This window comes from Chamaea fasciata, unplaced genomic scaffold (genome assembly GCF_029207755.1).
Source record: "Chamaea fasciata isolate MVZ Bird 193981 ecotype frontalis unplaced genomic scaffold, bChaFas1.0.hap1 SCAF_7, whole genome shotgun sequence".
Taxonomy (NCBI): domain Eukaryota; kingdom Metazoa; phylum Chordata; class Aves; order Passeriformes; family Sylviidae; genus Chamaea; species Chamaea fasciata.
Genome location: NW_027094092.1, coordinates 40,501,458 through 40,525,314, shown reverse-complemented (window position 1 = coordinate 40,525,314; position 23,857 = coordinate 40,501,458). Strand labels below are relative to the sequence as shown.

The window sequence follows — 23,857 nt, the reverse complement described above, 5'->3', positions numbered from 1 at the left end:
CACGTCCCTTTGTTTCTATGGAGTGAATGCCTCAGTTTCCATTCCTTCCCACCATACCTTGAATAGTCCTCTTGAAGAAGGCTTTACATGCCTCACAGGAAGCCACGCCGTAGTGGTACCCCGAAGCAATGTCCCCACACACCAGGCACAGCCGCTTGGGGATTGCATTGAGCATGTACTCGCACTTGGTGGGGGAGTCCTCCATGATGGCGCTGGCGCAGTCGTCGTAGCGCTTACGGCAGGACCCGCCGCCAATCCCCGCGCCATTGAACATGGGTGGCGAGTCTAGGCCATTGGGGTGGCCACCCATGGCCATGCCGTAGCCACCGCTGGCATCGGAGGAGCCGCTCGGGCTGTGGTGGCTGATGGCATCAATGCCAGAAGATGGGCTGGAGGGCTCGGTCTTGATGAAGGACCCACAGCTGGAGGAGAGGTGCCGCTCCTCTGTGGCCATTCTGCCGAGCAGCCTGCAGGGAGAGAGCAAAGGCACTCAGCAACCACCTGGCCAAACCCAATTCCAGGTTTAGTCGAAAGAGCCCTCCTTCTGCCACCTCAGTCCAACTCCAGCTGGCTCAGGCAGTTCAACCCCAAGCAGATTCTTCTTGAGAAGAACTGGTACAATTGACTAAGACCAGCCCACCTGCTCCCCGCTAGAGTAAAGACAAAGCTCTTTGTATAGATCATAATTTCAAGGTGCTCACAGGCTGCAGTGCTGGGAAGGGGAGTGAGTGTTGATGAAGCACAATCTACCCAGAACAACATCTACCCCAAGACAGCAGAAAGAAACCAGCTTGACAGTGGCAGACCAGGTGAAAAAGACGTTTGGTCAATACAGAATGTGCTGCCTTGGCTTTATGCAAAAAGGTTCAGTAGCAGACCCTGCAGAAAGGACCTACTCAGACTGGATTTTCATTTTTTCATTTGTAATACAGAAGTCTTTGATTAATTTTCTAATTTCCAAGTTTGACTCCTTCTCCCACCGCACCTTACCCTTTACCCCAACCTGTTGCACTATCGTCACTAAAAGAGGAGCTTAGAAACGGAAGGAAAATCATCTGATGAAGAGTTTCTTCTGTCTCAATCTTAAATCTTAATCTTTCTTCTATTTACTAGTATTGAACTTTTGCATGGACACACAGTTTCCCACTTCCTAAAAAGAGGTTACACTCTTAAGTTTATGGAAAGAACTCTACTAGATTTTCAAGCTCTTCATATTATTTTAGTCACAGATGGTATTATTCCTTATAAAAATGTTCAGACTTTTCTTGGAAGACTGCTAAATCTTATGATATTTACAGCTATGAGTTTCAGGGATTACTTGTGCCGTGTATGAACAAACAAATCCCACTTTTATTTGCCCATAATGTGTTTGCAGCCTGCCAGACTCCCTGAACATCTCCTGACTCTCCTTCTCAGGACACACAGTTTTGCCATGTTCTCCTAATTCAGCTTTTCATTATCTATATGATTGCTCTTCATGCAGAAGTTTTTGCAGATCTCTTATCTGCTTCATCATCCATCTCAGAACTTCCTCTAGTCTGGCTATTTCTGTTCAGTCCAGCACAGAGTTCAATGAGCCAGCTCCTCAGCAGCACGAAACTGGCATTGCTCCATCACTTGTCCAGCTGAAGGTCTGGACAGAAGTCAAGACAAAGGCACGCCATTACCCAGTGATGTTACAATATTTTCAATGTTATTTCCGGTCTACATATTATGTAATTCCTTGCACTGTTTGCTATTTTTCTCCTCTTTAAACTAAAATCTAAATTGTTACCATTTCTTCAACAAATAGTATTGGGAAGTTACTGCAACACTCGATCTTATTCCTGAGTTGCTACAGTGAATTTAGAATCCATTATGATTTATGAAAAATCAAATTAATCCTTCTGGTGTGCAATGTTTGCAATAGTCAACAGTGTATTGCATCTGCCACTATGCTGTGCAGTCCAGACACCCAGCTTTATTAGGATCCTCTGGAGCTCTTCAGTCTTCCTTGGTAATTTGATTTCAGCTGCAGTCTCACTGTTCACCCACTTCCCAGATCATTAACACATGGATCAAACACCACAATACTGATCTTTGTGGGTGATGCATGTTAACCTTTATCATAGTGAAAATTGACTTTCTTTTCTGAGTAGGGTATGTCTAGCCCTTCTTTCTGTCTCTGACACCTTTTAATTGATAATAATATTAACCTGAGAGGTTCAATTTTTCCTTCAGCAAGACAATTTGTCAAAGGCTTTAAGAAAAACTAAACATGTATTTTCTTGATGACATGGCCAAAGAATTCTGACTGACTGACTGGAGATGCTTTTCTTCTCGGAAGCTCTGCTTGTTTAAAGTTACCACACCATGGTCATGTGAGTAATTTCTATTTCAGTTTCAGCCTATTTACCTGGTATTTGTGGCAACTCCTTCTGCCAAGGGGTCAAATCCGTCAGGGGACAGGACAAAACATTCTGTGAATCAGCAAGACTGGAGTGCACACTTTTGTATATCACATCTGTGCGTCTGTTGATAGGAATATAGATGCTTGATATGCAGCAAATTCACAGACCTGCATCCTTATGATCTCATTTGACCTAAGTATCTCCTAATTTTCCCTTCTCTGTTTCATCCTCAAAGTTTGACCTCATCTCCTATCTCTGGGATCGATCAGCCAAGTTTGTTTTTTGGCAAGACTGTTGACCTTGAGAATATGGGCAGGCATCTCACGTTCCTCAGCTGCTTTGCCTGGCGTTACTTGAGAGGAATCCAGGGTTTGGGCCCTCTCAGAGACAGTATGATGAGTTGATAAATGCTCATGCTTTGCCCAGAGGGCCATAATGAACTAGAGGTCATGGAGCAGTTACAGAAATTGCTGCAGGTGCATTCATCTCTATTCCCACAGGGCACCTAGATGTATTGCAGATCTTCTGGTGTAATGACAGCTGACTGTGTGAAGGAAGATGAAACTTTGCTAGCTGAGACTAGATCTTAGCATCTCAGAGCAAAGCTGAAACCTGCAGTGCAAGTTCTGGAACCTCTTCCTACCTGCGAAGTGCATATGTGGTAAAGAAATTAAGATCACTGAGCACAGCAAATGAGATTAAAGTTAAAATGGAAGGCAAAACAACCATAAAACACTGTTCTGTGCTATGGAATTATGGAGTTGAAATTTTCAAGGCAGACAGAGGAAAACACTATGAAACAGGAATGACAGAGAGATGAGATGTACTGGCAGATTCCACCAGTGGAGCCTAAATCCCAACTTCTGTTTCTTAAATAGTCCAACATTCACAGATAACTTCAACAGGGCTTACCAAGGTTTTTTCCTTCAGTGGAGAGGAAACAAAAAATAAAAACAAACAAACAAACAAACAAACAAACAAACAAACAAACAAACAAAAAAAGGGGAAAAAACCTGGCGATGCAGTTTCTTCTCCAAGGCATGCAAGCAGTGAGTGTTTGATGGTGAATCAGGAAACAAGCCCCCTACATCCTTACAGCTGAGGACCCTCCTACATAGCGAGGACTCGCTACATAGCAAATTCTGGTTCAATGTGAATGCATGCTTGAGAGCAAAAACCCTTAACACCAAGATAGATCAAAGATTACAGCTAAGGTGACTCCAGCCACTCCAGAGCATGTGCTTTTCTTTTCTGGCCTCTGACTTTCTGCAAGTCTCATAGAAATCCCGTGCTGATTTTTAAACAGTCAGAGTGTCCCCTGGCAATGAGATACAACATCTTGAACTTCAAGAAGAACCGCTAAATGTTTTTTGCAAAGAGTTCAAAGTGATGAACAGCCATTTTGCTTGGCTCTAGTTACCTTAATAGGAATGTAAAAGGAGAGAGACTTGATCCAACTCTCCTCCGTGCTGGCACAGGAAACTCCGTTACTATTTCTGTGCCCATGTAACAGGCTTAGAGGTTCTAAACATTTCGTTCTTTTCACCTTTCCTCATCATAGGTCATTCCTTCTAATCCCTTTAGCATCTTTGTGGTCCTTCTCTGGATTTGTTCCAACTTCCCTGGGTCTCTCTTGCAGCAAGGTGCCCTGAGCTGCACAGTGCAATGCTGCAGCACTACAGGGGAGAGTCACTCTGGAAAGCAGACAGCCAGGAAGACATATGGACCAACCGAGCAGTTGCTTTGCCAGACATCAGGTTGCACATCAGCTCACACAATTTGATAGCCTGTCTCATTGGGACCTCTCTGAACACAAGCTGCTTTTGCCACCGTGCTCTGCACAACAAGAAATTTGGATTCTCCTTGTTCCAAAGTAGATCCAGGATCATCTTTGAACTACATAGTGCTAATTATCACTTGTTTTACCAAAGCCTGTTCACAATGCTCATTTTTTCAGCCTAGCTCTTTGTTTTTTTACGCCGATTTTTTTTCAGTATCTTTTGGTTCTGTCAACTGTAAATTTGGGAGTGATCACTTTTACATTTCTTGCAGGTCACTAATGAGTATTTACAGTCAAAGCACTGTCCTTTTGGACACCATCTCTGCATAAGGATAAAGAATATCTCTAACCCTTCTGTTGACACTCTGTCATTTAATCCATGATTCATTTCACAGGATTTGTATCAAAACCAATTTGATCTAATTTCCCTAATAAGATTTTGCACAGCTTTGTGTCAGAAGCCCATGCATGGCCCAGAGTCAGTCTATTCACTGCATTCCTTTTGCCCACTAATTATCTAATTGCATCAAGAAAGGTTATTGTCTGCTGTACTCCTGTTTCATAAACCCACTGCTGTTTATCACTAACAGTGTTGTTAGCCTTTATATGCTTGTAATTGCCCTCAGACAAGCATGCTCTGACCTCAGTGATTCTGGATGTAAATACACAGGTTTAGACCAAGTCAGGACTGTGCTTTAGGCTTTTATCCATTAGTGTTCTCTCCTTAGGGCAGCAATGTTGGTTCATGTTACAAGTTGCCTCAATTCTTCTCCAGCCTTTCATTTCTTGCTATTTCTCTGCAATGGCTGGTATTTAGCCATTAAAGGCTTATGAGTTTAATGATCTTTTGAGAACAACAGCAATAAGGGAAGGAAGGATTGCTACATGGGAAGGAACAGAAAGGGACAGAAGACTAGAGTTATAAAACTAAGGCAGTAGTGCCCCCGATTTTCATTCTTTTAAACATCAAGGATTACAAGTTTGGGATTGATGCAGGTAAGGCTATTTTATTGCACATCCTTCGGGGTTATTTTTGCCTGAAATACTAATTCGTAGCTACATTCACCTCTTTACCCCACTTCTGCATTTGGAAATTACAATAATTCAATAGTCTTTATGTATAAGTGAGAAAAAAATGTCCACCACTCACACCTGCTTAGCAGGACAGCCAGAACACCCAGCTTTGTAACAGAAGGTAACTTCTCTCCCCAAGAGGAACTTTTTATCAGCTAAAGGTATACACAATTCAGTAATTTAATACCATCTGAGCACTGAAGTGCTCAAGCAAATCTAATTATTTGACCTTCTAAGTAGCACTCACTATTCCAAAACTGTATCAAAAAAAGTTTAGTGACAACACTGCTGAGCTTCCTTAGTGGCTGAAACCTCATCTTCAACAAGAAATGCAAGGATAGAGCAGTTTCCTGAAGAAAGTAAGGAATGGGTATACATTCTGCCATGCAGTCCAGTCCCTTCACCAGTATTTTCGGGTTTAGTCATAAAATCACCAAGTCAGCATGTTGGAGATTTCTAACAGCAGGACTGAAATTATCATTGAAATGGGTACTGAAATACAGCTGTAGAACTAATATCAGCTGATGTAGGAGGAAAAAAGAGAAGACACCCAGCCCCTCCTCAGGAAAAATCTTCCCTATTCTGGGCACAAGGAGAAACGTAAAGGTTGGAAATGGGCTTTTTTTGGGTGGCTCTCACATTGGATGTGGATTCCAGACAGAATGAAATCTTGAAAACCCTGCAGGTAAGATGCCTGTACAGCTTGTAACTTCTAGGAGCCATATGGCTGTACTTGTGGAACTGCACTTCAGTTCTGAAGTCCTCACAGTAGATTTAAGTTATACTGACAAAACCTGAGAAGTCTGCCAGTATAAAGCTGCTCACTTCAGGCACCAGCTTGTGACAAAGGAATACTTTGGATTGCACAGAAATTTTTAAACCAGTCATGGAAGATGAAAGTAGTTTTAATCTGCAGAAACACCAATGATAAGAGAGATGAAAACATTCATTCTCTTCTGTGGTATGGACCTATTTCTGTTTTCAGTACTTGTCAGTTCAGATGACAAACTTGCACTACATGTGTAAATGGGATGTGCACATCATGGGCAACATAGATGCTGTGTCTTTTGTGGGCCATATGAGAGAGCTTTGCAATCCACAGTGGACTGACAAACAAAGTAAGTCAGCTTCTCAAATACTGGCTCCAACTCCAACAAGCCAAATTTTGTCAGGTGTTTTTTTTAGATACAGAAGACAGAAATAAATAATGCTTTCCAAGTGTCAGGCTAGATGTGACAGCTGCAATAACAGCCAGTGTAATTTTAGGTCACTTATGCAAAGAGTTAATGTCACAGAGCTGAGCCACACCTGTTGGCCGACCTGCTTTTACTACGGACAGCTCACAAACACACTCCCATCCCTGCCTCACCAAGAACACCCACCAAAGTGCTAGGGAGGAAAGGGATCAGCACCCACACTGGCTTCTCACGCTCTTTTACTCCATACGGACTTCAAATGAGAGAGCCATCATTTAGAGACTTTATTTGTACTGACAGCTTTTCTCCATTCAACAGTCCAAGAATAATGGGATCTGCCAATGTGCCACTTTACTCCTGTAAAGTGGATAACTGTGGGTAACACAGTCATATCAGGAATCTTTTCTGGGATTATTCTACCATACAGGAACATTCTGTTCCCAGGACAAACTTAATTTCTCTCCGAGAACAGACAAGAGCTTGGGTAGTACCAGCATGATGGGAATAATCATAAACATAAACACACAAGTTTATGGCTTTAGAGATTTTTTGTTTCAATCACAGTATTTGCATTGCTATAATGGACAAGAGTCAGAACTCAGCTCGATTTAACTATTTTTTCTGGAGTGCAGATCTGATTTCTAAGAGTTTTGCCATGTTTCCTAGTGATGACTCCCTTTGGCTTGCATGGGTTATGCTCCTATTCTGTAGAGTGTGGCAAACCCCAGACAGCCAGTTTTCAAGGCATTTGTCCATAATATGCCCCCCTCCATGCTACATACTTGTCTTTGGATAAGCTAGTGCTCACATTCTGGCTCTTACACAAACAGTACTTGCTTGTCTAATGCCCAATAGATATTTTATCCCTTTGACCCATTGCATAACCAGAGCCCAGTTACATATCAGAAGATCTTCTCTAGCCCAAGTTAGCTCATGCTGAAAAAAGCTGTCACAGCAAACTGTCTGGAGGCTGCTTAATAAATAGAAAAGGCTCTCATGGGCAGAAGACATTATGGATTTTCTACTAGCCTTCATCCCTCTCCCTCATTACTGTAATTTCTCTTCACCCTTACGACAACGGTCTTGTTAGTAAATGGTAAGAAGTATTACACAGATGAAGTGACAATTAATCTGGAGGTGTGACACATATTATCAGTTTCACTCTCTTATTAACACACTGCCTTTTGAAGGTATCTTGCCCTCTGGTGTACTAAATGGCACTTCCTCCAGAGTGAATTGTTTTAGCACTTGAGCTAATGCCTCTAGCTCACTGTTGCTACCACAGCAAGACAAGGACAGGGTTGAGTTGCTGTTCACTATTTATCCAAGTTCTACCACCACCCTTTCTCCCCAGTGTTATCATTCTGTGTTTCACATTTCCACTTACCCCACTATTTCTACATTCACAGCAGTTCAACAGTTTTGCCTGCAGACAGCAAAGCTGCAATTCAATCCCTGTTGAAATGCTCAGCTAGACCTTCATTTCTTCTTGAATGTCTTTCTTTATACGCTACCTATCTAGAGCACTTATGATCTATATATCTCTAAGCACCTTCAGTGTCCTTTGGACACTTGTGAATGAGACCCATACACAGGAGGCTCAGTAGAGCACATTTCAAACACTTATACATCAGAATTTTGCTTCCACCTTCTCAGGTGAGCAAGGAAAGGAGAATTTCTGGCACTGCCATTCATATCACACTTTTGCATCACAGCCTGATCCAACATCTCATGTCTCAGAGACCTTTGACTCAGTATCCTCTCAGCATTTCCGAGAGAAAACTGCCACCAGTACAAATACTTCAGACTGCACCTCCTTACATTTCAAGATATTCATTGAAGACATCCCCCTTCAACCTTGCCTACAATTCGTGGGGAATAGTGGCATGAAAAAATAGAGACCCAGAGGTATTGCTTGATTTTTCTAAGTGTTTGAGGAAGGAGTTAGGATGGGAGATACACACCAAAGACATCACCCTAGAAACAAATGTGCAAAGAGACTTAGTAATTGACATTTCTTTAGGAATACTAACTTACTGAAAAAGAGGACTTTGGGTTTATAGAGACAAAATATGGGCTTGAATATTATTCAACTTGGATGCATTTACAAATTCTCTGGGTTTGAGCTGGTAATAACTTTTTGGGAAGGTTTCTGTTTCTTACATTTCAACAACACAATTGCAATGGGATTCTGCCTCCTTCTCCCACCCTGACCAAGACAATCCAGACAGATTAGGTGGGCTTTGCTTAGATTCCACCTGTAGCTCTCAGAGAAATCTATAACTACATGTTTCATCATTAGAACATTGCTCAAAACCTGACAGATCTTGAAAAACTAACTGAAATTAGTTCCACATAAATTACAGCATGGGAAGCAACAGGAGCAATTAGTACTTTTTAATTTGAATTTTTTTTTTAACCCTGACTCTCCAGAAAGGTTTTCTAAGATGATACAGTGGCAAAGCAAGGTGACTGTGAGCAACTGCAGACCTTTTCTGCTAATGAATACCACAGATGTAAGGAGAATAGGTCACATATGGAACAGTGGTTTCCTTCTGCACACTCTACATGGCTGTAACATACAGGATTATCTTCAGCTACCTATTTCAAATAACCTTAAGGTTCAGTTTTGCTGAGTCTCTAAACTCCCACCTTTGATAAGTATTTAGCAGATCGCTTAGCACACACTGCATATATTAAGTAGGCAGCTGTATCTGACCCAAATTCCAGCTTCTAACCACAATAACTTACTGTAAATCCATTTCATTCATCCATCTTGCTGACTGCCCCCATTTCCTTTGACTGACAAAGCAGCTTCCTGTCCACTCAAGTCTGACCCTACCTGAGGCCCCACAGTGTCCTGCATTCTTCCTTGCCTGAACCAAAGATGAGCTCAACAAACTGCTCATTAGACAGAAACTGTATAGCAGAATAAACACAATTTTCCTGGATACTCTACAAAACTTGCATGTTCCTTTCTCTAGATTTAAAAAAAAAAAAAAACCCAACCAAACAAAACTCCCCTAAAAATCTCACGTCAGCCAAAACAAATTCTGAAGCAAAATACTTTTAAAATACTTCAATTTTCCTCACAAATTGGCATCACTGTAGGAAAATGTAACTAAATGTGATTACAAAATCCCCACAAAAATAATCCTTTTGTCATCATGCATCAATTATTTTCTCATCCCAGTGAGTTTTCACTTTTCTCTGTTACTGTTTCTGGATATGAAAGAAAGGAACGCAAGCTTGCAAGCTTTTTAACCTCAGTTTCTCTTCCTCTTCCTTTCTTTAGTACCCCTGCTAATGGCTAAGCAGAAGCTAACACGCAGACATAGCAAAGCAAACAGACAGGCAGTCAGACACCAGGAAAGAAGCTATACAGCTGCTTCTACACTTTCATATAGTACCTTTCTGAAATAGCTTTAAATGTTACATAGCTTCATTCTGTATGGTATCTGTATATAGCAGGCATGCATGAAGTTATTGTGCAAATACAAAAAAACCCCTTCTGTCACACCTCTCCTTTCCTCATCACGTGCATGCACCTAGATACCATTCCAGGAGATTTGCTATAGGAGCCAAACTATGACTTCATACTTCCTGATCATCACTGTGAGTGGTCAGATCTTTATAGCAAACATGCTATAATGCAGTAAAGCGAAAACAATCAAAAAGCATTGCCTAACTGAGCCATATCATCTGCAGTCCACACCTTGAGGCACACTCCTGTGTCTATCACAACTTGCGAAGAAGACGACCTCACATGGTTTTACATATGTCCGCAATCTGCCCTATCTCATATTTAAGAACAGCTTGTTCTCCCTCCAGAGATCTGGAACCCTTTGCTGATGCAGCTAGGAGGGGGCCCGCCCTCTTCAAAGTAGGGACCCAAAAAGAAGCAAATTTCAGCAACTGACGGCCTGGTGTGACCCAACTGAAACCAGCCCACCCTGACGGCATGTCCTCCCCGCTGTGCTTGTTCCCTTTGCCCTTGGAATGCTATCACTTGTTATCACGCTGACTTCTCCAGATGGGGCATTTTGGCTATTGATCTGATAAATAAACAGCCTGCTCGCTCGATCAAAATGTTATTTTGCATTTCAATTACTGTTCGCTAATGCAACCTTCATCCCGCCAAGAGTGCTGCTGGCAATGACACTCGACCTGGCACAGGCGTTTGCAAGCAAATTCGGCAGCACCCGCTGCAAGCACCTAACGGGATTACCAACCTCCATTAGATGCACAGAGAGAGAAGACGATGGACAGACAGTAGTGGGCTGAAGGGGAACAGACACACGCAGAACAGAAGGTGTGAGCAACCTGGACAAGGGGTAGAGAGAGGCAACAAGACAGCTTTACCAGATATTTTGACAGTGAAAGATCTTGAAAGCTAAAGATTTTCCCTCCAGTGAACAACCCCAACAGCTCATAGCAGATAGACTGAGCTCTCTGTGTGCGAGCCATGCAGGAGTTCAGAGCAATGGGAAACAGAAATCAATGTCTGCTGACAAGCCAGCAGTGAGCACTGCAACCCATCAGGGCAAATAGGGTCAATTCTAAAGCAAGTTCTGAAGCCTAGCTCCACCGGGACTCAGCAGATCCTAGAGATAGACACGGCATTTTATACCTGAACTTGCAGGGAGGAAACCCTCTTATTCCTTGTTCCATTCCTCTGGGAAATATGACTGCCTCTGGAGAATCTGGTGGTGATACAGGAAGAAAGGGGGCATCCAGAGGTGTTACTAAAATCTCTGGTAGGTGTTGATCTCTATTAATTCAGCACTCTGTTTACATCAGGGAATCCTGTGCCAAATGCACAGACTGGTTTTGCTCATACCCTGCCTACAATAAGAAATAAAACACAAATACTAAGTCAGTGAGCAGCCACCAGCAGTGAGGTCAGGCACGACCACGTGGTTATGAGATAGCTCCTAGTCCCAAACCCCTCTAGTCACATGACATACTTCACCAGGTGGCTGGTTTTGCACTAGACTCCTGCAGGATGCAGAATGTACCTTATCCCTCATTCTTTTTCCTACCTAAACTCCTAAAGGAAACGTAACAAAGTGACACAAGCATTTACCATTGCAAGCAAATTGTGGTCAGCGCTTTCACCACCCCACACACATATTGCCTGTCTGGATTTTGCTCCCAGCTGAGAAGATAATGTAAGTCAAGTAAAGGCATTTTTCTCAATTTCCCGAAAGCCTTTGTCAAAGACCTTTTGCCAGGCCTGGACAAATTTCTCCTTTTTATAAACAGACAACATTCCGACTGAAACTGCCAGTCATCCAGGAGTTAAAAATAAACAAACTCCTATAACACCCTGAGATTATATAAACAAAATGCTAAGTATAACACACTGAATGAGATCAATGTGATGCATAAAGACAGGATCTATAACTCCACACACTAACACTTCATCTGCTCTGTGTTCCCAGCCTCCCAGTTCCCTCTGCCCTTGGCAAACTAAGTCAGTGTCCCAGACCCATCTCTCAATAACCAGTCCATACTGTAGACCTTACCCTCCCAGATCTGCCTCTCTGCCCAACCTTTCCCTGTGCCTACTCTCAGGAGCAGAGTTTTGGGAACCATTCCACATGTCAATCACCACTAGGTAATCGTGCCCCAACCACAGCCAAGCACCCACATACATGTTTTGACTCATGTTGTGACTAGTCACTGGCTCTGTGTTTACGACGTGGGGCAGTGAAGTACAGTGTACTCACCCCTTAAAAGGCAGCCAAAATGTCTCAAAGTCTAATTCCAGCCTCAACGCTGATATTCTTATAGACTTCACCAAGTCACTGCTGCTCCCCAGGACACTGCTTCCCCCAGCTGACACGGTCTTGAAGGACCTACCTCTCAGGAACACCCTGAGAGTCAAACAGCGACCGTGACTGAAAGAATGGAGCATGCAGATGAGTGTCGTAACCAGAACACTGGACAGACAAACTCTATGCTCACATGATGTCCACATTATCAGCAGAAATTGAACTTCTTTCCGCAGTACCACAGCTCTTCAGTTTGCCTGTGTAAGTAGTGTGAGTACCTTGTGTATTCCTGCATGCAAGCTAGTCAGAGGAAGAACACACTGGCTTTGCAAATCTGTTTCTATAATACACACCAATTCTGACCTCCTCCTACACCTCACTGTACCTTAATCCCAGGTCCCTGTGACCCAGTCTACACAATAACCTAATCTCTAATACTGCCTAATCCCATCTCCATCTCCCCACATGCTATTTCACACACCAGCTGCCTACTGATCATACCTCCATACAACCCATTTTTCCATTCTCCTTTGCAATTATACTTCAAGTTTTTCATCAAAAATTCATTTTTGTTTAAAAATGCTATTCTGCTTCATTACAGAACTAAGTCAATTTTGGCAATGTTTTTACTGTAGAATTTCCAAAATAACTGTAAAAAAATGAGATGCTTAACTTTGCTCCGTTCCTAGCACTTTGTTTAGCCTGTCATGTGTTGCCTTGTGTTGTTTGATGAACTAATCACATACTGTTTCAAGAACAAAATAAAACAAAATATTGGAGCGTTCTTCAAAATAAATTTTATTGGAATTTCTACTTTGCCTAAAATTTCAGGTTGCAGTCAGATTCATGAAAAAATAACACTGTCAAACAACAAATATTCTGTGAATCAAGATTCCAATTTCCATGCAGCTCCCTTCCCTGTGTTTTTCACACAGTCCTGCTTTTGCTTCACTTAGTACATCTCCTTTCTCTACTTACATGCATTCAGAAATATCTATGTTCTAATGTACACAGAAATGTTTTAACACTTCACGCTATCTTCTTTAGCCAGGCAACATAGAGAGATTGAGACTAGGAAATAAATTGCATCTAAATCATCTGAAAAGGTGGAATCCTACCTGAAGTTCTGGAAATTCAAGAGTACCACAGAATCTGTGCCATCAACTAATATAAAATGGTTATCCTGTATTACTCAGAGATTAACCATGTGTCAAGGAGCATCATGCAGCCAAAAATCAATCCCTCTGATTTGAAAGCTGAGTGCTGTTGGAGAAACACAGTTTCACTTTTCCATCTGGTGCCATTTAAACTTTACCCCATTCCTTCTGTATCACAATGAAATCAGTGCTGGCATGTGATCAGAAGCTCTGAAACCCTGGCTGCCGATCAGTTTACAAAAATTGACCTGGACATTCTATCCACTTTGATGAGAGCCTGAATGAAACTTCTTTCTCATTCACTCATGGTAAGGAGTGCTACTTCTTAGCATCTCTGTGACTCACAAAAAATGCTTTATTTTACAGCTCGCTGAGGAAAAAATGTTGGAATTGAGCATCTTACCTGACACTGAAACCTTACCCAGAATTTTCTAGCTACAGGGGAAATAAATCAGAAGTAGTTGTTACAGTGTCCTGGCTCTTCATTTAAGCCTTGATCCAACTCCTACTGAAATCGAATTGTGATTCCTATTGATCCAAACACAAACTGGACCTCAGGATCTGAAAAGTCATCTGAATGTCAAACATTGCAGCTATCCCATGACCTTTACTGGATTTCTGGAGACTTGTTTTCTAGTGTTTAACTACTCCTTCTCCAAACGTGCTTTCATTTCAAATGTTCCTGGGAAGGAAAGGAAGGCATACTTTTCCTAATAGAGGACTTTCTTAGAAATTCCTACTTACATTAACACTCTTCTCCTGCCAGTCACACTGCACAGCTTGATGGCCCTGTGCACACACTACAAATCACAGGGTACAGTGCATCCATTCACACATCTCCATCTCCAGGTGACATTCACTGGCCTGAGCATCTCTTGGAAGTTATGTGCTGCCAGCTCTAACAGACTTCTCCACTCTGTTCAGTTCACTCCAGAGAGGAAATTAAACAACAACAGGCTTCTTAAAAACATCTAATACGGATTCATTTATTACCTTGGATTCATCCTAAGCAGATAAATCAAAACTCCAAATGCCTCTGACAACTTTCCTGTTTGCAAAGAGGAGGCAAATTCTGTTCATGTTAAAGCAATCCTTTCACTTCTCACTTTCCCAACCTGAAAATAGCATTATTCTCAAAGCAGAATGAATTCAAGGAACCCAAGATGCAAATAAAAACAGCTACAAGTAGCTAAACTCCCATGATGTACCAACCATCCTCACAGAGAGATTGCCAGTCCAGAGGGTTAATAGCAATTACTCTGCAGGAAAATCACTGCCCTTCCTAGCTACACCTGAGCTGCCTGCTCTGACTTTCTGAGGTACTGGCTGCAGTGCTGTTCACCCCTTGGCATTCACAGCATATGGTACAAAACAGGCTGAATCAGCAAGGGAGTGACAGCGACTGGATTGCAGTGCTAGGAGAGGTTGTTCCTGACTGTGCACTAAGCTGGTGAAAACATGAACTACAATGTTAGTCTTCCTATTTTTTTGTGCATAATTTAGCTGAGGTGTTTAAGTTCTTGACAAATCTGCAAACACTTTAAAGTTCTTCTGTCCCTGCAGAACTGCTGGATAGGGTTTCAGGCCATGAGTTGTTGAGAGAGTGCCTTGTAATATGCTCCTTCCAAACAAAACAAAACAAAACAACAAACTGTCAAATTTGGTACAGCAAAAACCTCACTCAACTACAAGGTGAGATCCCTCCAAAGAGACTCAAGGCCTGAAACCCTCCTGGAGGTATACACATCCAGCCAGATAACAGACCAGATCATTTGTAGGAAGCACATCTCCTGCAAACCTATAGCCTTTGATCAGTTTGGAAGACTAAAAGAAAAATAGGAGTTGTTTTGTCCAGCTTCAACATCAAACAGGGGAAAACATGTTTAGCAAAAGCACTGGCTTACAAATCAGAGCCATTATTAAAGGCCTGTAGTCTTCCACCAATTCACATAAATTAATTTTGGTCACACCTAGTTAAAAAACAGCAAGAAGGCACATTTTAAAATGCCAGTTTGCATTACAATCCCCTGCTTCACATTGTGCCTGGAGAAGCCTGAGCTAAAGTAGCAGTAAAATAGGAAGAGGAGTTATGGATTCTGGTGTATCCCATCAGAGCAGTGTTTATTCTAATCAATCAACTGAAGAAAATAGTAGCTGAGAGTAATTATTAATAATCAAGTAAAATTGGATTATTTCTCTGCACTGCAGTGTCATCTGGATGAGAAGGCTGGTATAGAAATAAAGTTCATCAGAGCAAGCTACTGAAAGAAAATTGCTGACCTCAGCAGTTCATCAAAGAAGGTGGAAAAAGGAATCTCAACTATGCATATGGTAGACTATCTACAGAGCATGAAGACTAACTAAAATAATTACTTGAATTTGGCCCACTGGCTGAGCTCAGGCATCGAATCAATCCAGTTGGGTATCCAAATAAGAGCAGTAAGACCTACTGCCAAAGTCTTCCATTTCTGAGGTATCTGGTTTTGTGATTCCTCATTCCTGACAGCTCAGTCAGCTCCCTCTCCAAAAATGCACTTCTTGAGAGGAAGGGTCTCAAACTGTCTCTGAATATGTTGTGTCCTCTGTGCAGCTGTGGTGGAGGCTGATTTTATACTCAAGGAATGCAACTGAAACATGTATCATAAAGGACCTCTCTACTGAACATTTTGCAATATACTGAAGTCAGGAGATCTGGTGTTACTCTGCCTCAACCAGCCTTACACATGTCATTGCACAGAGAGGGTTACAAACAGAGATACTGAATTGTAACTACAAAACATGCACTTTTACTGCAAAACCAATGGCTCAGTCAACTTCACTCACACATAGGTGCAATTACATTAGTCACTGGTGTCCAGGAATGCCTTGCCTATGCAATCAAATGGACATCTTGTAAATACTTTGCAAACACAATTTAAGAGCCTCCACTGAAAATATAAGGCAGACATATCAGTGGCCAGACTGGGTGTAAACCAGTGAAGCACCCTTGCAATAAATGGCATTGTACCAGTTAAAAAATTTAAGGCAGCAACTCCTAGAACACTATACTCGTGGCAAGAAATAGTACCCAGCTGCAGAGGAAATACAATCAATACTGCTACTGAAGGAGGCAGAACTTGGAGTTTTCTGACATCTGTGTGTGCAAGACTCAGCCATAAAACTGAATTAACACAGCAAACATTTTGTGTTTAACAGCTTACTAATTACATTTTCAAATTAAATATTTACTCCAATCTCAAGTATTCCTATAGCATCCAACAGAATCTAAGACGAGTTACTCCTCCATTCATTTTAACATGGTCTTAAACATATTTTAACAATTTCTTAAATTAAAATAACTCATTATTTTAAAAAGGTCATGGAGAATCTGGAGAGTTTCTTCCTCTCCCTATCCCCCCTCCAAACGGTTGCTCCACAACCCCCACTACATATCATACAGGAATATGGGATCTGAAGAATGAAGGTTAGATATAAAACTGTAAGTGAATGTACATATCTACTCCACTAACAATCCCCAGGGCGGCTTTTACAGATCACCTGGAGCAAAACATTGCTTTCACTGTCCCACTGTAAAGATCAGCCGTGCTGGTCTTGTTATTTCTTTCTAACCTTTTTTTCCCCCCCTATGGGAGGGAGGGAGGGAGGGAGGGAGGGAGGGAGGGAGGGAGGGAGGGAGGGAGGGAGGGAGGGAGGGAGGGAGGGAGGGAGGGAGGGAGGGAAGGAAGGAAGGAAGGAAGGAAGGAAGGAAGGAAGGAAGGAAGGAAGGAAGGAAGGAAGGAAGGAAGGAAGGAAGGAAGGAAGGAAGGAAGGAAGGAAGGAAGGAAGGAAGGAAGGAAGGAAGGAAGGAAGGAAGGAAGGAAGGAAGGAAGGAAGGAAGGAAGGAAGGAAGGAAGGAAGGAAGGAAGGAAGGAAGGAAGGAAGGAAGGAAGGAAGGAAGGAAGGAAGGAAGGAAGGAAGGAAGGAAGGAAGGAAGGAAGGAAGGAAGGAAGGAAGGAAGGAAGGAAGGAAGGAAGGAAGGAAGGAAGGAAGGAAGGAAGGAAGGAAGGAAGGAAGGAAGGAAGGAAGGAAGGAAGGAAGGAAGGAAGGAAGGAAGGAAGGAAGGAAGGAAGGAAGGAAGGAAGGAAGGAAGGAAGGAAGGAAGGAAGGAAGGAAGGAAGGAAGGAAGGAAGGAAGGAAGGAAGGAAGGAAGGAAGGAAGGAAGGAAGGAAGGAAGGAAGGAAGGAAGGAAGGAAGGAAGGAAGGAAGGAAGGAAGGAAGGAAGGAAGGAAGGAAGGAAGGAAGAAGATACATGTGGCTTCATATTTTACTTCAAGCTGGATCAGTCCTGAAAAGTTTTGATAGTGTGGATCACCTCCCAGAGCAAAAGCATACTATTGCTTCTGCAATGTTAAGTGTCTGTTTTAAGCAGCAGCCCACAGAGAAGGATGAAGGAATGAGAAGAGGGAAAGACAGTTTTGGATAAAGAACTTGTCAAGTTCTACCTGTTTGCATGGGAAGAAGGGGTTAAGCCCGCTTTGAGGTTAACTTTGTTCTCCATGGTTTGTGCAAGGCCATCAATCAATCCATCTTCTCTCTTTCCTCCTTTTTTTTTTTTTTCCCTGGGACCCACACTGCAGGAGTATCATGCCCAGGATCTTGTTTAAATCCACGATTCCTCTCTGTCAAGCCAATTCTTACAATCCTTCCCCCAAAGCCCCCCTCAAGACACCCCCTCCTCCTCTCCCCGAAAAGGGGCCTTCTGAGCTCGTTTTGCTAATGTATTCTCAAACCAAATTAGGGGCTCTGACTCTCGGTGAAGTTCGTGAGTTAGTTGCTGCGATGCACTGAATTAAAGATACCATCTCGGACTCAAATCAGATTAGAGCCCACACACACACATGCAAAAGCCCACTTTCTAATCAATTTTATAAAGGGCCTTCAGCAGAGATACACTAATGGTATTGAGCTAAGATCTTTAAACTAAGTCTGCAAGAAGTCTGTGGAGATAAAACACATACTGTATTAAAGAGAAAGCTCTCCACTGTGCCCTTCCCAGCAAGAACCCTGAGCAGATTGGAAGAGCACCTCAAAATACAAAACAGCTTTCCCAAACCTGAGATGTTCCCTCACATCCTCCTCTCCTCTTCCTACTTCAGACCTTTAAATCCGTTCTTCCATTCACTTCCCGTCAAATGGCTGCAGAAGGTCCCTACACAGAGGGCAAAGGAGACAGGGGAGCTACAGAGCCACGATCCGTGTTAAGAAATAGACTTCATGAACGCTTTAGGTCTGAAAGAAGTGGGCAAGGTGAAAAATCAGCTGACCAGCTTCAAGGAGAGTTCCTGCTTCAACACAGGTGCCCTGCAGTTACACACAAGATGCTAGGCACTAACCTGCTGCTGAGCACATACAACAGAGATACCACAAAAGCCACATCCTGAGAAAGATGTGACCACGTGTACACTAAAGGACTCCTTGTAGAGAGCAACTGCTCTGCATGCCCAGCATCTTCACATCCTTCTGTCCTTTCTGTCTAGCAGTGGAAGTTCTCATCTATGGCAGACGATGAAAGGGAGACAAAAGGATTTATAAAAGAAGCTGCAATTAAATATTTGATAGATCAGCTATTGCTCAGTCACCACTAACCAGAGAATAAGGCGTTCTCTGAATATGCCAGGTTTTCTGTGTCAGATCATGAAATAATCTGCTTTGTTTTAATATCTTCAATAAAAATACCTCAAAACATTTCAAACAAATTAGAAAGCCAAATGTCAAGACCCCAACATTAGTCTTGCTTTCTAGGATTCCGTTTCTAACAAAACGACAAGAGGACGCTTGCTAAGGTAACAGAAATTCTGTATTTCCAAAAAAAATCACTGCAAAAATTGAAATTCACCAGCTTTCTCTAAGCAAGTACAGGGACCTCAGCAAGAGAACTGTGACAGACAGGGGTCTGACTGCTCTGCATAGGAGTCTAGCTGAGAAAATTTTCTCAGGGCTCAGAGGGGCTTCCCTGAGACAGCTTCAAGAACCACACCACTGTGGAATTCTACAATGATCATGTGCTGAGGATGACGCCAGTTTTCAAATGAAATTAACCTTTCCAGCCTAATGAAATGGGCCTATTGGCTGCAGTGGTAGCAAGGAGCCCCTTGACTCTGGCAGGCTCCTTAGGACAGGTTATCGAGGTTGCAGAGTGTTACTGCTCCACTTCTATTTGCAGGCTGCAGCTAATGGATGCCAGACCTGAAAGGAGTAGGCAATGCCAGCCCCAGTGTTGTACTCCAACATCATATTGATCCTTGGGAGCAGGGACTTGGGTCTCTGCCCATTGATCTGCTGTGTCACAGGCAGTGTTCTTCCAGGAACGCACCCTGGGCAGCAGAAGCACACAACTGGGAGAAAGACGAAAGTTGCTCAGATGGGAGAGCATGTAGACCACCCTAGGGCTGGTGTTACCTTGTGACTTAGAAAGAAGCAGTTCTGGGATGGAGCCTCAAGCTTTTGTGCTGTTTTTCTCCTCGAGCTGGGAAAAGACAGGTGTAACAGCCCTCCCAAGGGTGGGTGACAACTGCTGTACCCTAAAGGCTGATACTTTGGAGTCCCTTCCTTCCTTTCTTGCTGTTGAACTTTGACAAGGGGTAAGGGGAGAAAAGGGGTGGGATGCAAATCTGGTATTTTGGGGTACAGCCACAAACACACACTGCATGTGGAGGAAGGGAGGGAGAAATGGGTACCTTTGAGTCCTACATCAAGCCATCCTGCCAACACAGCCCACGGACATTTCAGTCTTGGAGTTCCAGAGAACTAAATCAGACCCACATTTACATATGACTTTAAGAGTGTCTATTGAGATTTACCCTGCAGTGCTTAGTCCACCATACTTCATTAATTTCATACCTGCCACAGGGGTGTCACCAAACTTAAGCACTCAAAATATGAGAATCTAAATTATACCCTTAAAATTATTAAAATGGCATTACACCAAGAAAATAATGCAAATTAAAAATAATTTTTGTCTCCTGTGTCTGTTTCATGCTCTCAAGCTGTGATACCAAACTTCCTTCTAATGCTGAGGGAAAAAATTTGCATTAAGAAACAAAACAATAATTATTTTCACACACCTTCCTCAATGTCCTTTACAAGTTGTTGCTGTAATTTTTTCCAAACACCCAGTGTATTTTTCAGTGTTCCAGTGTGATAAATATACATCAAGGATATATCCAGGACTTGGCTTCATGTCCTACATGAAACTCCAGTTCCATTTTGCACACTCACTCACTGGAAAATAAAGAAAGGAAAGAAGAGCTGCCAACCAGCTGGCCTTAGTAGCTTTGAGATGTTCTGTCCATGTGCACCTTACATGGGAAGGCTTTCTTGCTTTGCGTGTAGACCTCATGGAACAGCACAAACCTCCCACAGTACCTCAACATTCAAAGGCAGAGGAAACAGTGCCGGAGGCAGAACACACATAAGGAAATACATTTTGAAAAAAATTAATTATTGTTAACATCTTTAACAATGTAAGGCTATACACAATCTGTGTGACATCCAGTAAGATCTGCTTCACCTGGAGGTCAGTCTGGAGTCTACTATTACACAAGATGACAATCTTTGGATAGAAATCATTGATTATCTTTTTTGAATTTCTGGCTACAGGAAATACAAGTTGAGGAAACCTAGACTTCTGCACAAGAAGGGACAACAAGAATTCTGGTATTTGACATGTTCAGTGATGTCTCAGTTCTTGAAGAGCAATTTCCTTCCCTGTCATTACAGAAACAGTTTGTCACATTTTAGCTCCAGTGAGTATTTCAGGATAGCTAGAACTGAATCCAACACAGAGAAAAGGATCTCCTACAATCCCAAACAAGCATCATACTCTCATTGCTGCACTTCAGGGTCAATGATGTGCAGTCCCATTTTCCTGGGAAATTGAGGGTAGGCTGCTGAATAGCACCCTGTCACAAAAAGGTAACTGCTGCCGAGGCAGCAGTCTCCAGACAGGTGAAGATGCAATGTAAGTGTTTAAATCGCAGCCATTAGGCGGGGGAGGAAGGAACAAGGAAGTCACATTTCTGTTGTGGAGACCATAACGTTTTGCTTGGGTCTGAACTGAGCCTTATGGTTGCAGGGCACATCAAGAAAATAGATGGTGAATAGAGATTTGCTTAAGCCTCACAGCACAGAAACTTCCAGTGTCAGCTGTCCACCTCCTCTGGTGCTGGTAGCAAGGAAAGTTTCCTTATTAGAACTTCCTTTTAAAAGAGCCCTTGGCTATGGGGGTCCTAAATTTGACAAGTAAAGGATGATACTGCAGAACTGGCCAGGAGATAAACCTAAATAGTAGCTTTGCCATCCTTAGTGACCTGGGAAGTAATTAAACCATCAATTTTGGCTTCTTCAAGTTACAAAGCTTCCCAGAATAGCAGAGCCATATATCATTCACACTGGTAGAATTCAAACACTTTAACTCATCCAGTCTGGGGCAAAGCAACGCTGCAGATTAGGGGGAGGCCTGGCTGAGGTGAGAGGAGAAATGAACCTTGAGTGGGTCTAAGAGGAACGTGATGCAACCTTGGGAAGCCAGTTTCACTAGTGAGATAGAGACGAGAAGATGGGAACCATTGGGAGGGTGGGGGGGGGCAAAGGCGATGCTAAAGAGAAATTAACTCTGAAAATTCTAAAATCTGTCAGAAACAGGAAAATAAGTTCCAATAACTTTAAGTCAAAGGCAATCTGGATCAGATTGAAGAAGATATACCTCAAAAGGAGAAAGCCAACAGGTAAGCAGGAGAAGCAAGAAAAACATTTTGTCATTTATGACTTTGGCACAGAGTATGAATAGACAGGACACAGACAGTGTGATACAGATGCTGCCAAGATTAAAAGGTCTCTGAAATTAGTGCTTACGCACACACTGCAACACACAGAGATCTTACCAAGGAGGGTGTTTTTGCAGACCAATAAAATGGGCTTATCTCCAGTATCTGTGTGTGCAAATCAGGACTGGCATGTGCAATGTAACTTTATACATACACATATAGTAATACGCTTGGAAAGAGGCAGAGTATTGTTTGCTGAAAAATCTGTGTCAAGGCAGCATTGATGCATTTGCACAGTACATAAGCTTTCATCCTTACTACAGAAATTCAAGCTAAACTGCTCAGCACAAGGCACCCACTTCCAGGAACTTCTTTCCCACCGAAGCAAAACTGGAAAAAAACCTAATTTGTGGGATGATGACTGGGACAGGACAAGTCGAATTATTAAAGGCATTATTCTCATTATGAAAGCACTTCATATTGAACCAAAGTGTGAGGCAGCATACTATGTATTAAATATCTGTTTTGGTCCATAAGAACTTGCATTCCAGAGACAAAATAAAAGATAGAGAATGTTTTGATTCAAAATTTACAGATGGGGAGAGAAGCAGAGACTCAAAGTGTTGGCTCAGTTCACCTAGGGAAGTTATAGAAAATCTGGGAACTGGGCTTCAATCCTTATTCCAGCTTTAGAGCATCCAGCCTCCCTAAGAAACAAAAAGTGGGAAAGCTGCTTAATCACAGGAGTTAATTTGTGACCTTCCAAGAGCGATGCATGTACTTCATTTATTGGTAGGGACATAATACCTCAGGAAAAAAAAATCTCTTTTTAACAAAAACAACAAAAAAATTTGCAAAAGCGTTTTGATTTGCTCCAAAACTTCCATAACAAATATATTTGAAGAGTTTTCATGATTTCTTTTTCATTATTTCTTTTCCTTAATGATGTATGTTTGCTTTTGCTTCAATTATTTTAAGATAAAGATAATTTTCACTCAGAAATGACAACAGTGAGAAGACATAGTTTCGCTTCAGTATAGCCAGGAAAAAAAAATCAATATCAATTTTCTCAGGCTAAAATTTTAGCACTGCCTTAGGAAGTTGGAAAAAAAACCCAAAACGCTGTAGAGACAATGTCCACTCACTGAGAACACGAACCAGACAGCAGAAGGAAGTCCTGACCAGGAGAAATGTTCACTTGAGTGTCTGCAAGAAAAGAAGGAAGGAAGGAAACAGGGAAAAGTTCCTTCTGCCAGGCCAGAAAGCATTAACTCCACATTCAGTGAGCACTGCAGGATTTGGGGAGCATGTGCTGCCATCTTCAGGGATGCTCTCACCTTTCCGTGACCCAAAATCACAAATGAAGGAAAACAAAAAGGGGGGGAAATTTCCACAAAAAATAAGGAAGAGAAAAATGAGATATCAACTCTGCCCTTTTACCTCTGGGATTGCTGGTTGCCTGGTCTTGACTAGCTCACAGAGAAACACAGAAATTAAAATTGGCAAAGCCAAATAAATCCTGCCTAGACCACATGCATCCCCAGGCTGCACTAAAGCTAACTAATCATTGCTGTTTTGCCCTGTCTGATTTCTCTCTCGTCTTCTAATGCAGAGTGGGATTATTCACTGAGCCTCGATGGCAGATGCTCAGTCGAAGCTAACTAACCATCTCTCCTATA

The 23,857-nt window shown here is 42.3% G+C and overlaps 1 protein-coding gene across 2 annotated transcripts in view; it reads right to left on the bottom strand.

Moving 5' to 3' along the window:
- ESRRB (estrogen related receptor beta) overlaps window positions 1–23,857 on the bottom strand; it is a 126,845-nt gene that overhangs the window by 40,960 nt on the left and 62,028 nt on the right. For both annotated transcript variants that reach the window (XM_066188548.1, XM_066188546.1), the window contains exon 2: window positions 58–467. In XM_066188548.1, coding sequence (XP_066044645.1) covers window positions 58–467 — 410 coding nt within the window. The remainder of the gene's footprint in view (window positions 1–57; window positions 468–23,857) is intronic.